At 41.5% G+C, this 14,416-nt stretch overlaps 1 protein-coding gene across 5 annotated transcripts in view; it reads right to left on the reverse strand.

Moving 5' to 3' along the window:
• Nucleotides 1–6,611: 6,611 nt before the first annotated feature.
• RBM33 (RNA binding motif protein 33) overlaps nt 6,612–14,416 on the reverse strand; it is a 103,996-nt gene continuing 96,191 nt past the window's right edge. For all 5 annotated transcript variants that reach the window (XM_065830618.2, XM_071805323.1, XM_065830616.2 and 2 more), the window contains 2 exons: nt 13,489–13,577; nt 6,612–13,292 (listed from right to left, as the gene is read on the reverse strand). In XM_065830618.2, the coding sequence (XP_065686690.1) occupies nt 13,244–13,292; nt 13,489–13,577 (138 nt within the window). In that variant the 3' untranslated portion in view covers nt 6,612–13,243. The remainder of the gene's footprint in view (nt 13,293–13,488; nt 13,578–14,416) is intronic.

Genomic DNA, 14,416 nt, shown 5'->3' on the forward strand with positions numbered 1-14,416 from the left:
ATGCTTTGGCATTGAAGGTTTCTCCTCACCTTCCCTCAGGTCTCCTCCCGATCTCTGAGGTGAGGATCTCCTTCACCTGGCTCCTCATGCTGCTGCCGAGCTCCCTGAGCTGGAGATCTTGGGTCTGATTCATGTCCTCAATGTCTATTTTTGAGCAGGCATGTGAAGCTGGGAGAGCTACCGGGCATCCACTGGTGACCGCTGGCAGCAGGTGGACGGACAGAAGTCTTTTCCTGGTTTTGGGGATTTCTTTCTTTTTTAATTTGGTGGGTTGGCTGTTTTTGTGGGTGGGGTTTTTTGTTTCTTTTGGGGTAGTTTTAGGCTTTGGGGGGTATTTTTCATGCTCTTCTGGATAAAACAAGTATTTCTCTGCCCACTAAATCACCCCACCTTGATTAACCATTCCAACAGGAGAAGAGGGAAAAGCAAGGGTGCAGCAGCTCCCAGATACATTTCTTAACCCTTCCCTTTTCCAGCAAAGAAAAACGGGTGCCTCCTTTCCTACCAAAATGGAGAGGCACCACCAGCGCAGCAGGGAGAGGATGCTTGGAGGATGCTGTGGCTGCTCTCCCCCAGCTTTGTGGAGATGCACCCTCTGATGAAGACCATGGGGGCTGGCCAGGGGCTGTCACTGGGGTGGCCATGGGGCTCGGCTGTCTCTTGCGTGCTGCTTTGTCACCAATGATCACCCCATCTCCTTCTGAGAGGAAGAGGGAAGAAGCTAAGAAGGCAGCAGCTCACATTAAGAGGTGCACCTCTCTTCAAGATCACATCAATGCTGTGTGTGCACTAAATGGCCTGTTAAAACCCCTGAGGCCTTGGACATTTATTGGGATAATCAGGGGTGACATTCTCACCTCAAAATCCAGAGTCTCATCAGGCACAGCCACATAAAAGAGGAGTAATGAAGCAGAGGCTGATGCAGAGCCCCACTGAGTTGTTCCTTCGCTGCTGAGGCTCCACCAAGCCCTGTTTGCACCATGGTGGCTCACAGCAGCCATCTGGTGACCATAGCCACCATCTTCCAAAGAAATGAGTGATGGTGACAGAGCGCTGCCAGGATGTGGCCATAGCATGCTCCTGAGCTCATCTGGGATGGTACCTGGAGCTGCTTGGGCAGAATGCAGCACAACCCTGGACAGGCTCTTGCACAGTAATAATTAATTTAGTCATGTTTCGCTGTATCAAAAGTGTTTAGATCCTCAATGCAGTAACATAACTAATAAAGCCAGAAATACACAGTAGCATTCAAGTCACCATGATCATGCTTATTTTTGTGTCTCATTTCATGCTTTTTGAGTACTCAAAATATTTAGGTTTTGATTTGTGTTTAAAAAGAAGAAGGATCTGGCTTCAGTGTGATTTGTGAGAATGCAGGCTTTGCACTGGAGCTCTGCAAGTCCTTTACTTCCCAGATCTAAGTCAAGCTATTCACCATATCCAGCCTGCAAACAAATGTACTCATTAGGTTTGTTCCCTGCAATTGATTAGAAAATAAGAAAACAACCAAGAAGTGTTTTCAGATGCTAATGCACATCTTTGCAATAAGAAACACCGGGCTCTTACTTTGAAATAAAAAGGGCTAAGAGATAGTCACCAGTTTTAATCAATAACGCAAGGAATATTTTGGCTCTGGGCTCATCCCCGCAAGAAGATGTTGTGTTGAGGTTTTGAACCTCCCTGGGCCTAGAAAGACAGGACAGACGTGCTGAGTCACTGAAGGACATCACCCTGCGCAAGAACAACCTCAGCACAAGATGCTTGCAGGGGTTTAAGCAGCTGAGATGTGTAGGCATAGAAACTGTCGGCAAGGATCCTGCCTTCTCCTGGGACAGCCCCTTCATCAGCTGCATTCACGGTGTGAGGACCCATTTCACCTCTCTGAGAGGGGCTAATTATTTCTTGTCAGTTAGACTCAATCACTGAACTCTCAACAGCTGGTGGTAGAGAACCATTTAGCCTCATTTACCGCCGTGACAGCCTTTTAGCTCTTCTACATTTCACACGGTCTCTGCCATTTCGACCATAAATTCTCCTTTTTTTAAAAAGAAAAAAAAATCATAAAAATTTGAGGGGAAAAAAAAGGCATAAAATGAAAGCAGCTAAGAGAAAAGGTACTAAAATCTTCAAATGAAGATGAGGTGATGTGCCCCCAGCTGTTTGAAGTGCAGTGATTGAGGGTCTCGCTGATGAGGGATGATTACATCCCTCCTGCTCCTCACCCCCATTAAAGGCGACTTGCATCCTCCCCCTGGATACAGCTGATTAACCGCAATGCAGGGAAGACCTGGGAACAACCGCATCTTCCCTGTTTTGATGCGATATGTGAATTTTCCTCACCTTAGTGGACTAAAACAAGCACTTTCCAATAAGCTAGCACCTTTAAACAGGTTTATAGCAATAGGAATGAGGGAGGTATCGCTTTGTAGAGAGGCCAGTCTGTGGCAGTCTTCAAGATGAAGAATATACAAAGAAATTATCTCCTCATTCAGCTAAGTGGGGTTTGGCTTCCAAGATGGATTCGTCATGCAAAAATCCAGGCTAGAAATAGAAAAGGGCATATTTACAATGCAGGGGTTCTCAAACAGCACCTGGGGCTCCATCGACCAAATCCTGGTTACTTCTCTGGGACCCAGATTTTGCATCCAGCTGCTGTTTGCATAAGTCCCAATTTCAATAATAAAGTTAATAATGATAATAATAATAAAAAAGAAAAGCAAATACTAGGAAGTGACAAAGAACAGACAGATATCATAGCCACTGAATATCTGCAGAAAAATTTTGAATCCATCCTGGAGCAAATTCACAGCAGACCCTGTTTTATTAAAGACCTATCTAAGCACAAAGTAGCAAGGATGCAGACGACAAGCGTTCAGAGAATTATTTGTAATTTGATTTTCTAGCAGCTTTTCTTAAGGTGTTAGATTTCAGAAAGATATTCTACATCTTTAACAATTAGATCATGTCAGTGAAACAGATTTAGCCTGTGTGCAAAATACCTGGTGCCAGCTGTTGCTACCAGCATAAATATTACCCAGAGAGCACCATATGATGCCTGATCCAGGACCACAGAATCACAGAATGTCAGGGATTGGAAGGGACCTCAAAAGCTCATCCAGTGCAATCCCCCCGCTGGAGCAGGAACACCCAGCTGAGGTTCCACAGGAAGGTGACCAGGCGGGTTTGAATGTCTGCAGAGAAGGAGACTCCACAACCCCCCTGGGCAGCCTGGGCCAGGCTCTGGCACCCTCACTGAGAAGTTTCTTCTCAAATTTAAGTGGAACCTTTTGTGTTCCAGTTTGAACCCACTACCCCTTGTCCTACCGTTGGTTGTCACCGAGAAGAGCCTGGCTCCATCCTCCTGACACTCACCTTTTACATATCTGTAAACATTAATGAGGTCACCCCTCAGTCTCCTCTTCCCCAAGCTAAAGATCCCCAGCTCCCTCAGCCTTTCCTCATAAGGGAGATGCTCCACTCCCTTCAGCATCTTTGTTGCCCTTTGTTGACCATTTTGCTCTGTGTGGTGCTAAACAGATGATTCGTACTTGAGAAGGTGACCAAGCTCCCCGTGATTTGTCTTTTGCTGGAAAACACAGAGGGACACCCCAGCCTCCTCTGCCACGAGCAGCCAGGCATCCTGACCCACATAAAACCTTTTGACCGCTGTCAAAATGAATGGAAGAGGTGCCTTTGACCTTTTTCCTCAAAGCTTTTAGCTATTCCCACAGTCCTCAGCCCTGCAGAAGGAGATCCACGTTAACTAAGGCAGAGCTCTGTCGTGTACTTGACTCGCTGCAGCTGCATGAAGGAAAAAAGGCTCCAAAAACCCCCTCCCTCTGTTCTTACCAGTTTTGCTGCAAGTGCAGGTTGTGTGGTGCTGTATGGAACACCCAAGTTTCAGAAGACACAGCTGAATTTGTTCGCAACACAAGAGAACAGGGCTGGAAAAGGCTGCTGGGCTATTTAGTCCATCTTCTTGCTGTTGGTTTAAAATCCTTCTTAGGGAAGTAGAATCCTCTCCTCAGTAACTTAATGAAAAGTGGTTGTTAATTTCCTAACAATCAGTGGAAAATGGGGACTAGAACGAGAAGAAATGGCAATGCCGCTCCCAAGTCCTCCCCACAGCATCCCCAGCACCGACCACATCTCACAGAACAGTTTTCATAAGTCAGCCCTTTTAGTTCTTCACCAGTTGAAGGCGGTCCTTCCCAAGGGACCTTCTCAAAACAGCATGGATGGGTGAAAATATTTATTGTATATTCAGCAGTTAACAGAATTGACATTCGAAATCAAGGAGCAGTGGCACCGTGTGACCAGTCAATTCTCATCGAACCCATCTAAGGATGTTTTCTGTAGCTTAAGCCCTGGTCTTTGAAAGGCTGAATGTGCAGAGCAAAAGCAGAGAAAATCTTTGATAGCTGAATCATTGAAAAAAAACTCCTTAAAATAAATATTCACAATGGGGTTTCTGCTTAGGGCAGTAGAGAGATGGTCGATTGGGTTGTTGTTTTGAAGTCCAGCACTAGATCTTCATACTACACGTACACTTTAATAGTTCAATTCTGGAAGTGCCTCACCCATCCATCCTAAAAAGGCGGTCAGGTTCTTTCTCACAGTTGGCATCTGTAGATCAGTTATCTGCGATTAATTCACTCATCTTTCTCTTTTTTTCACTGACTTCTACAGCAAAAATCCTTTTCTATTAACACCAGAGCGCACGGTCTTGCACTTTGCAAGATTAAATTTAATCTCATCTTTATTATCCTAATTCTCTAGCTCATGCAATTCCTCTAAAATCCTCCTCCTCATCCAAGCCCTCCCTCATTTGCTTAGTGAGCACACTCCAACTCTTCTGCACAAATCATTATAAATTAATTAAGCTCAATCAAGAGCAATTTTCAAAGCACTTCTCTAGCATCTTGTTATTTTAAAGGTCGGTTTGTACCTCCCTTGGTCACTCCCTTTCCGTCCCCTTCAATAACCACTTTTTAGCCCCACTGATTTCCTCCATCACTTTGCAGTTGTCAGCCTTCCAACTTTCAACAAATCTCTCTCTCTTAAATGTTTTACCAGTTCATCAGCTGTAGATTTTAACTTCTAAAGACCACATGGACTCATATGCCCGATCTTAACCTGTGCTCTCAAAAAGGGACATTGTTTTGCCCCTGTGCTGTGCAATAGTTAACCTGTTCAGTTTATTGCAAGAGTGACTCTTGTGTTCAGTGATGCATCAGATTCACTAAAACACAATTCATGTCCCAAACTGCAGATTGCCAGAGGCAGGGAAAGAAGGTACAAAGACGCAAGGAGATAGAACTCACCAGTTTTGCGTTGTGAAGGTTTTTGGTGAGGTTTGCTTATGTTTGGAGCTTTCTGTAGAGGAGGAGATGTGGAACAGGCAATGCTGCAGTTGGATGGATATTTATAGTGTGTTCTTAGGGTTAATTCAAAACAAAATCACATGTTGAAAGCTAAGTTGGAACTTTGTAAGCAAAGATGGTTATTCTTACACATTGCTCACTATAAGCATCACTGCATCAGAGGCATTTCTTTTACCTTGCTGAGCTTTCTAAGGTCACTGTGTTGCTGGTCACTAATGTCATAGAATCACAGAATAGTTTGGTTTGGAAGGGATCTCCAAAGCTCATCCAGTGCCACCCCTGCCATGAGCAGGGACATCTTCACCAGCTCAGGTTGCTCAGAGCCCCATCCAGCCTGGCCTGGGATGTCTCCAGGGATGGGGCATCCACCACCTCTCTGGGCAACCTGGGCCAGTGTTTCACCACGTTCCACGTAAAACATTTCTTCCTCATCTCCAGCCTGAATCTCCCCTCTCTTTTACTTCAAAACCATCACCCATTGTCTTGTTGTAATGTGCCCTTCTAAGAAGTCTGTCCCCTATAAGGGTGCAAGCAGAAACAAGCAACTCCGAGTATCGTTGGTCTCATCCAAGGTAACCATGTTCTCTTCAGATCTACCCCCAGGAATGATGTGACACACTAGTGATGCTTTCCTGAAGATGGACCATCCTGGATCACAGGCTGCAACTTTCAGTGGTATCATGGCAATAGTGTTTGTGAATAACTGTAACATACTACTAAAAAGCTCTACAAAGTGCAAGGTGGGCAACACTGACCTCTTTTCTTGATGCACAATATGCCAGTGGAATTAGCTTTAATTATGTTGATATAATTGCATTCAGAATATAATTGATGGTGACCATACTGAGCTTGCCGAGAGCTCCTCTTCATGTCATAAATTAAGTCGGGCAATATTTGAAAGCAGACATCTTTTATCGGACATGTCTGTAGAGCTGAACAGAAGCCAAAAAGCTTCTACACTCACAAGTTTTCCTCCTACACCCATGTTGTGAGCTCCTGGTTTGTCTCCAGAACCCCTGAATATTCACACCCTTCACCACCACTGATGTATCCTCCGTCACTTGTTTTCCCATCTGGCTCTGAAAGAACACCGCACTATGATGCTGACTTGAAAGTAGGGGCCCAGAGATGCTACCCTAATAAAAATTGTAAAAGAACATGATGCGTGAAGCTTTTTCTGACAAGTCTGAAGTTCAAGTTGTACATCAAGTGACAACAGACGAAACATAATAAAGATCAAGATTTATTGACATGTTTTAGGTACAATAAATATATTTACACATTGACATTTTAAACATGGAGCTACATGTAAAAAAATAAACCTTGTACATGAGATCATCTTTGTGTTTCCATTTTTACATTCACTTGAATAGGTATGACAGAAAGATCTCTTGTGCAAGCAGAGGATTTGATATGGTTCAGTATTACATTTAAGAAATCAGTAGTAAACACTTTGTGCAGATGATGCTGTAGAAAGCATGAGGCAGACGAACCCCAGTGGAGTCAGTATGATACAGTCGGCTGTTGAATTTATATCCTGAACTGCTAATAAACAAACTCTGCAATCCAGATTAGAGCAATACATTTGAAGTGATTCTCAAAACACCCAAATATATGCAGTGTTTAAGACTTTACAGGTTAGGAAGGATCACATTCAGTAATAGTAATAGGAGGTAGAATTGTGGTTGACAGTGTTCGTATTTCTACGTGGTAATAAAACAAAAGTGCTATTACTATCACTGAATTCAAGAACAGAACTCCTGAAAAAGTGAAAAGGATAAAAGAGCTGTTAATCCTGTTTCGCCTGGCTTGCCGCAAACACTAGAGCATGTAAATAAAACGTTTTAATTCTCCAACACAGGTAAAACTGCAAAGCAAAATGGTTAAGTGATGCTTCTCCAGGGCTTTGGGATGTGCGGTATCTCCCAAGGTGTGATACCTGTGAAAGCAACCTGAGCTTTATCTACCAAAATCTGCAAAACTGCAGCGCAATGGGCTTTCAGGGTGGGAGATCCAGGTTCCTGGCATCCTCGAGAGAGCTATTGGAACAGAAAACAGGGCACAAGATGGAATGCTGTGCACTCAGATAGGAAAAGGTGCAGGGATGTAAACGGAGCCAAAAGCACAGGAATGTAACAAGGGTATAAACACCCTTGTGGGAGTGGAAAACTGGGGGCAGATGAGATGGGAATGAGCTAAAGCATGGGGTAGAGGCAAAGGGTACCACAGGAGAAAAAGAAAGCTCACTTATTCTAATGGCACTTTGTATCAACAAAAATTGTATGCAATGGCACAAAAGATCAGCAGTGAATAAATGAGTGTTAGCATCTTGTCTTCGCTGTAAGTGAAAATGTGTATTAATTAGAAGTTAAAGGGCTGAAAGACGTTTCACTGCCTGCAAAAGAAATCCTGCAAAGAAATGTTTTTGTTATTACATAAAGAGAAATAAAACTGTAAAGTTCCAAAGTCAGCCTGACAGACACCAGGAAACAAATGCAATGCATGTTAAAAACCATCAGATGCACAAAAAGCAAACCCTGAACCACTGATCGAATGTAACATTAATACAGCATCTTCCAAGTGACTACACACAACATAGCGATACAGCCACGTTTAACTGTACAGAGGTTCTTTTACAAAAACATTCTTAACCTGTAATATCGTTTAAAATTATTTAAATGGTAAAAATCACTTAACCTGAGTGCTGCTACATTAAATAAAAGCAGTGTAACCTGTTGAAAAACAGTGTATATAAAAAAACCCATCTCCAGTTAGTTAGAAAGATCAGTGCATCCAACCAAGAAGTGAGAAAGCAACACAGGCACCTACAAGACCCACTGAAATGAACTTTCCCCTTGAGGTTTTCTTTAGTGCAATAAGGACCATACTTTCCACCAAAATAAGCACAGAAGTAGAAAACGGGTGTGTTTTTAGTAAAAAAAAAATCCCCAACCCTGAAAAAAGCAGCGTTATAAAGAACCAAATGATCCTTCCCAACCGTATTGTACCAGAAGCTGGTAGACGTAAGGATCCAATATGAATCAGTGTTTTTGTACACAAGACCCTGCGCTTATGTGGACAATAAGTCATTTCCATGATTAAAAATCAGGTTACAAAAAAACCTTACATAAAATCCTTAGGATTTGATAATAATTGAAGATAAAGTACTTTGTTTATGAATTAAACGGAGGTTAAGGCATGATTTAAGGTAACACTGAAATAAAAGCCTTATGTTACCCTAAATGACCTTTATTACAGACCTAACTTTCCGCAATCTGTTCAGTATTTAATTTAACTTCTCATCCAACATGCTGCTAAAAAAAAATAAAAAGCAAAAAAAAAATATATATATATATATATTTTAAAAAGGTTCATGTCTCTCTGAACAAAAAAAGCCTGTTTGACAGTGAACAGGTGCAGCCAGATTTCTACCTTTGAGTATCACAACCCACATAAGATACACAGCACCACGCGAAGGACAAGAACGACACAATAATACGCCAGAGGACGAATCCAGGATATCTCCTGAGTTAGACAAAAACCACCCAAACGAAAAAAACACCCCCAAGAAATGAAACTCTGCACCCTCCCACCCACCCTTGCACCCCGGCTATAGGGGCAACGCACCCACACACTCAGACAGACACGCAGTTACCCTGGGGAACTATAGGAAGCATCTACTTTGGGGAAAATTGCACAATTTCTAGGTGAACAGGTAAAATATACCATGTTTTAAAAAAAAATATTAAAAATTCAGTACCAAATAAAAGGGTTTTGTCGTATTCCAAACAGCTTGATAATGTTAAGGAAAAACAATGAAAACCCTCAAGGTTATTCTGATCTATAAAAAAATATCTCATCTATGTCCTTGCGGTTGAAACCTAACATCAAAGACCTTAAAGGCTCAGTCTACTTGGCATTTTAATGGCTAGAAGGACTTTTTAACAGAAATTTGTAAATCTGAAGTGAATCTTCAGAATGAAACTGGGGAATAAACGATGTATCTGAAGATGTTTTAAAGAGGGGGTGCCAGTGTTTACTCTTCTTTTGTGAAGTCGTATTGGCGATGAATGTCGGCCAAGGACAATATCCCTGTCTAAATTTATGTTCTGCCATTACATAAACATTTGCTACAGACCTGTCCTCCTGTCAATGCCACCGAACTTTGCCAACACCACGCATCCCTCCAGCAGACACCACACGTGCCGCCTCCGCTCGCATTGCGACGAACCAACGTGTTACACGACCAACTTGAGTTACGTGTCCAACCAAAATAACCCAAACTTTTGAGAACAATATTACATGACAGACCTAATTTGTACTTGTACAGTGAACCTAGAAACCCCATGTCTTGGTCTGACAGTGCACTGTATTTCCCCTTGAAAGTTAAAGGACAGAGGTGTTTTTTTTAATTAAAAAATAATAAATAAAAAATAATAAAACATTCTACTAAAGTACCACAGATCACACGGCCAATCCAATCTTTTAGTCAAGGCAAAATATTAATTATAAAGTGAATTCTCAAGATGAAAACAAAATAAGTTGAAAAAAAAATAAGTTGGCTCCATATAATCACCTCCTGGAGTTGCCTATTAAAATCATTATAAAATTATGCTAATAAAAACTTTGAACAAATAATACACAGATCAGGATATATGTATTGACTTACTAGTATCTTTATAAAAATTTGAAGATATACACAAAAACACATCAACATTTATGGAGCTATATCCATTAAACTTATATAAGACAACACAAGAAACTAACAAATTGCTAAGATGTGTTTGACTGTAAGCACTTTGAGTAACATTTTAATTTTAAAAGGTCAATATGTACATACTACATTAAATGTCATTTTTGTCTGGGTTTTTTTTGTCATTTTGCATCATATTTTGAACGCATGATAAAGAAAGAACAAGATAATGGTTGCAACAGATCTTCCAAGAAAATTAACTTAAGGTGTTCAGATTTAACTATGTGCTGAAAGAGAACATGGCAAGAACACATCTGTCTGGCTTTACCTCTGCTCCCCTTGGGGGTTTTTTTGGGGGGAGGGGGACAGCAAATGGATCTAAAAGAGCTGTATTATCCAAACTCATCATTGCCAAGGGATCCAGGTTCACGTTAGGATTTGAGAACTAACGAACACAAACATTTTAACAAATGACTCACCTAACTGCTACTTTTGCTACCGAGTTTTTAAAGATATTAGAGAGATGGTGACAACACAGGGTGTGTGTATGTATGTGTATAAGAAAATGCATATAGACATACATACATAGAGTATGTTTGCAGGCAGTAAGATACCCAGGTGCTGCAATAAGCAGCTAAATCGCCCCAGCGATCTGCCCGTGCTCTGCCTGCGCACAAACAACATCTCCTGCAACCACCCTGAAAGGGGATGCATCTGGTCATTCCACAGGCATTGCTTATGCTGCCTCCTACATTCAAATAGATCTAAGGCAATGTCTTTATTCCAAAGCTGCACATTTATCTCTTTAAAAAACCAAAAATTTAAAAATCCAACTGAATAAAAATTGTTAAAACTTAAGTTGGCTGAACGTCAGCCTCTTTGGGATGGATTCAAAACCCAAAGCAGGAGCTTTTCTACAAACTTCTTTGACTTTTGAATCAAATCCATATTTGTCAGGCTCCAAGAAACCCTCTAACCCCAATAACACTTGTTTCTGACAGGACAGCTGATCAACTGCAGATGTTCCTACTGCTGAACTCAGCTGCTGGCTTGTCTGGTGGCTGCATCTCACCCAGATTTCCAGACACGCACTACTCTTGCTCTGCTCCGAGATGTCTCCCCATTCTTCTCATGGCAGAGAAAGCTGGACTCTAATGCTGGGATGAGTAACTGTTTAATGACTCATCTTAAAGATATTAATTTATTTCTTAAAACTAAAGATGACACAACCTGAGGAGGCAGCGTAGGGGTCCTAGTGCTCACGGCGCGAGGAGTTGACCAGCACGGGACACATCACCTCTCAGGAGTCTTCAGGTTCGGCTCCCAAAAGGCAGCTCCTACCAGCCACTGACTCTCTGTCCTGGGCTTGGGTCAACCCTGAAGCGTTAATAGCACTTTCTGTAGAACAACTGTGCTATATCATATCATCATGCATAAATGGGGAGCTATACAGACAGGTGTAAAACTCACTTCCACGTAAAAGTTCTCATGAAGTTGCTGCACCTCATCACTAAGTTGTAAATGGGCTTAGAGTATTCTTTGGTTGTTTTTTTCCAGTGCAAATACTTCCAAAGGACCACATTATTCTGTATTATTTCAATGAATGAAGAATAGTTTTATCTAGAAGTCTTTTGACAGCATTTATTATTCGATCATTACTTTCAGTAACTTCTACTTAATGGAAAAACTGTAATAAAGCCAATTAGGTCTTTATGACTTGGTTACCATTAAATCTTAAGAAAAAAAAGATCTATGCTACTATAAACTCGCTTAGTCCATCCTCCATGCCTATTTTGGACCCATTCACAGCTGTTTCATTACATACCAATAGTGTTCTTCTGCAGTCAGTCAGGTAACAAACCTATAAGGTTTCTATAAGTCCCCCCCTTCAAATAGTAGGTTGAGAGTTTAAAAGTATTCCTAAAATCAAGGACAAAGCAAAAGCTCAGTCTAAAAACTAAAGAAATGTTCATAAAAACTGGAATCCAATATAAAGATGACATTTTAATAAGTTTATTCAGAAATAACTGAAAAAAACTGTTCTTTTGGCAACACCATCTAGATGGTTCTAACCAAAAGGAAATATTATGGATTTTACTTTGAATAAAATGTAAGCTCCTTAATGTTTGCACATAATTTTGGGGAACTGCCACATTCACCAGCAGATTCACAATGTCCTTACAGTCCTGTATGGATCGGGAACACATCAAACCAAGTCCTTTCAGTTACGGGTTTCTTATGGTTCAGCATTAGTCACAAAATAAATCTCAAAGAAAAAAACTAATTAAAATAAAGCATAAGACACTCACGAAACGCTGCCCCAAAAAGAACTATTAGGAATGCGTCACTCTTCTGTGTAACATTTTTGAAATGAGCCACTAAATGTTTATTTTTTCTTGTATCTGGCAATGCCATTTAAAACAACCTAGTTACAACTTGGAGTTCACTACCCCATGGTGCTACTGAAGGGCAAAGATCCTTGTTTTTAAAAACCAGGGGAAAATACAACAATGTTATTCCTACACGGGCTTTTATGGAATAAGTGGAATTAGAAGAAGATGGAAGTCTGCGGTGGAATAGAAAAATGCAATGACAGACTTAACATATTTACAAAGATCGAAACTACAGTTTTCCAGTGTCACCTCCAAAGTTTCTCAGCATACTGCTATTCAGTGAAGTAAATCACATTTAAATCTACGCGAGAATACCTTCTGTGCTCTCAGATATACAACATAACTAACGTGTTTGGTTTAGAAAAGTGAGTTTTCATTCAAATACCTCGTGCTGAAGATAAGAGCAACCATTATCAAATATTCTTTGCTATGAAGAGAGTTTTTAAATCTTTCGATGTAAACGTTCTCTGTCAAGTCACTGTGGTCACACAGTAGGATCTCGAGGAACAGTATCTACGTGCATTGAAAGCATTTTGAAAAAATATCTGTAGTTCCATGTGGTTACAACAGAATGTGAACAACCGAACAGAAATTCCACCTCTGCGGATCCTCTCAAGTTCAGCTCTTCTGCAGGACATCTTGTTGCCTTCTGTAGTTCAACAGAGCAATTAAAGACTAAGCTGAAAGGTTTCACAACCCGATGGTTTTGCCCCTGTGTCTCCTGTAGCTCCACAATACGCTTCCATTAGTGTCAGGGTTTCTCTCAGCAGACATCACTCAACTATCAGTGCCACGTTTATGTGGGACAGATCTATCATGTGCCTGTTAAAAGTTAAAAGAAATTTAAACCTGGTACTCAAACTGATTCTAGGGTTGGAGAACAGACAAGGAGGTTCTATGAAGGTCACTAACAAACAGATGCTTGATTGGCTTATGAGAAACATCGAGTAGAGGAGATTGATTTAATCTTTTGAAGGGAGGGAAGGAACCGAGGCAGCAGCAGCACTTAATTATTTACCTGTGGAATTTCTGTTGAAATGCTAAAGCATGTGCTGGCTCCTTAAATTTTGCTATGGCTTTCCGCTGTTGAGGAAGCATCTGTAAACTCTGCAGAGACAAAAAGCCAGAGTATATTTTTAGCATTCACTTAAAGTTCCACTGAAACTAATTCTGCATCAAACCCACTGAAACGTTGTCGTATTTATTTTCTCAGGAACAGTTAATGGTGTCCATGGAATGGAAACAAACTTCTGAGATTGCAGTTAGGGACCCATCTCAAGGTGTTTGAGCTGGTGCATGAAGCAACTGTAATAACTGGAAAACCCAGACCCATCAATGGTTAATCAAAGGCAACAGCTTTGCAATTACATCCGTACAGATGAAACAAACCCTGCCGCCAAACTCCCACCAGCTGAATGAGAAATATTCCAATAGGCAGAGCTCAACTTTACACAGGAGCACCTGGGAGTCATTCGCCTGATGCACATCAAAGAGCTGGGGCTTTCCACACGTTCAACAGGACAGAAACAGGAAAAAAGTGTCAGGTTTTGACCTCTACACTGTGTCTCCTCACACTATTTTAACAAAAAAATGCAGCTACCTTTTGACAGACACCAACAACCACATAATGCCAATGAGATGGCTTCGGTCACCACTTCCAAGACCTCCCAGTAATGGGAAACCACACAATACACCCCTACCCACACAAGTCCATGGGATATGTGCTTCCCATACCAGGAGAGCAGCATTTCACAATAGTGCAACTATCAGAAAACCCCTGTGTCACATGGAGGTCTCCAAAACTACAGCGTGACTCAGCCAGGGCTTTGGAGAACTCATGTCCCTGCTCCCTGTTGCAGCAGAAGTCCAGGCAATGCCACAGTGATCTTAGAGCGCAGTCCTGTGCCCTTGGCAGTGAGGAGATATCTGACTTTCTCAGGTTACAG

This window comes from Patagioenas fasciata, chromosome 2, assembly GCF_037038585.1.
Source record: "Patagioenas fasciata isolate bPatFas1 chromosome 2, bPatFas1.hap1, whole genome shotgun sequence".
Taxonomy (NCBI): domain Eukaryota; kingdom Metazoa; phylum Chordata; class Aves; order Columbiformes; family Columbidae; genus Patagioenas; species Patagioenas fasciata.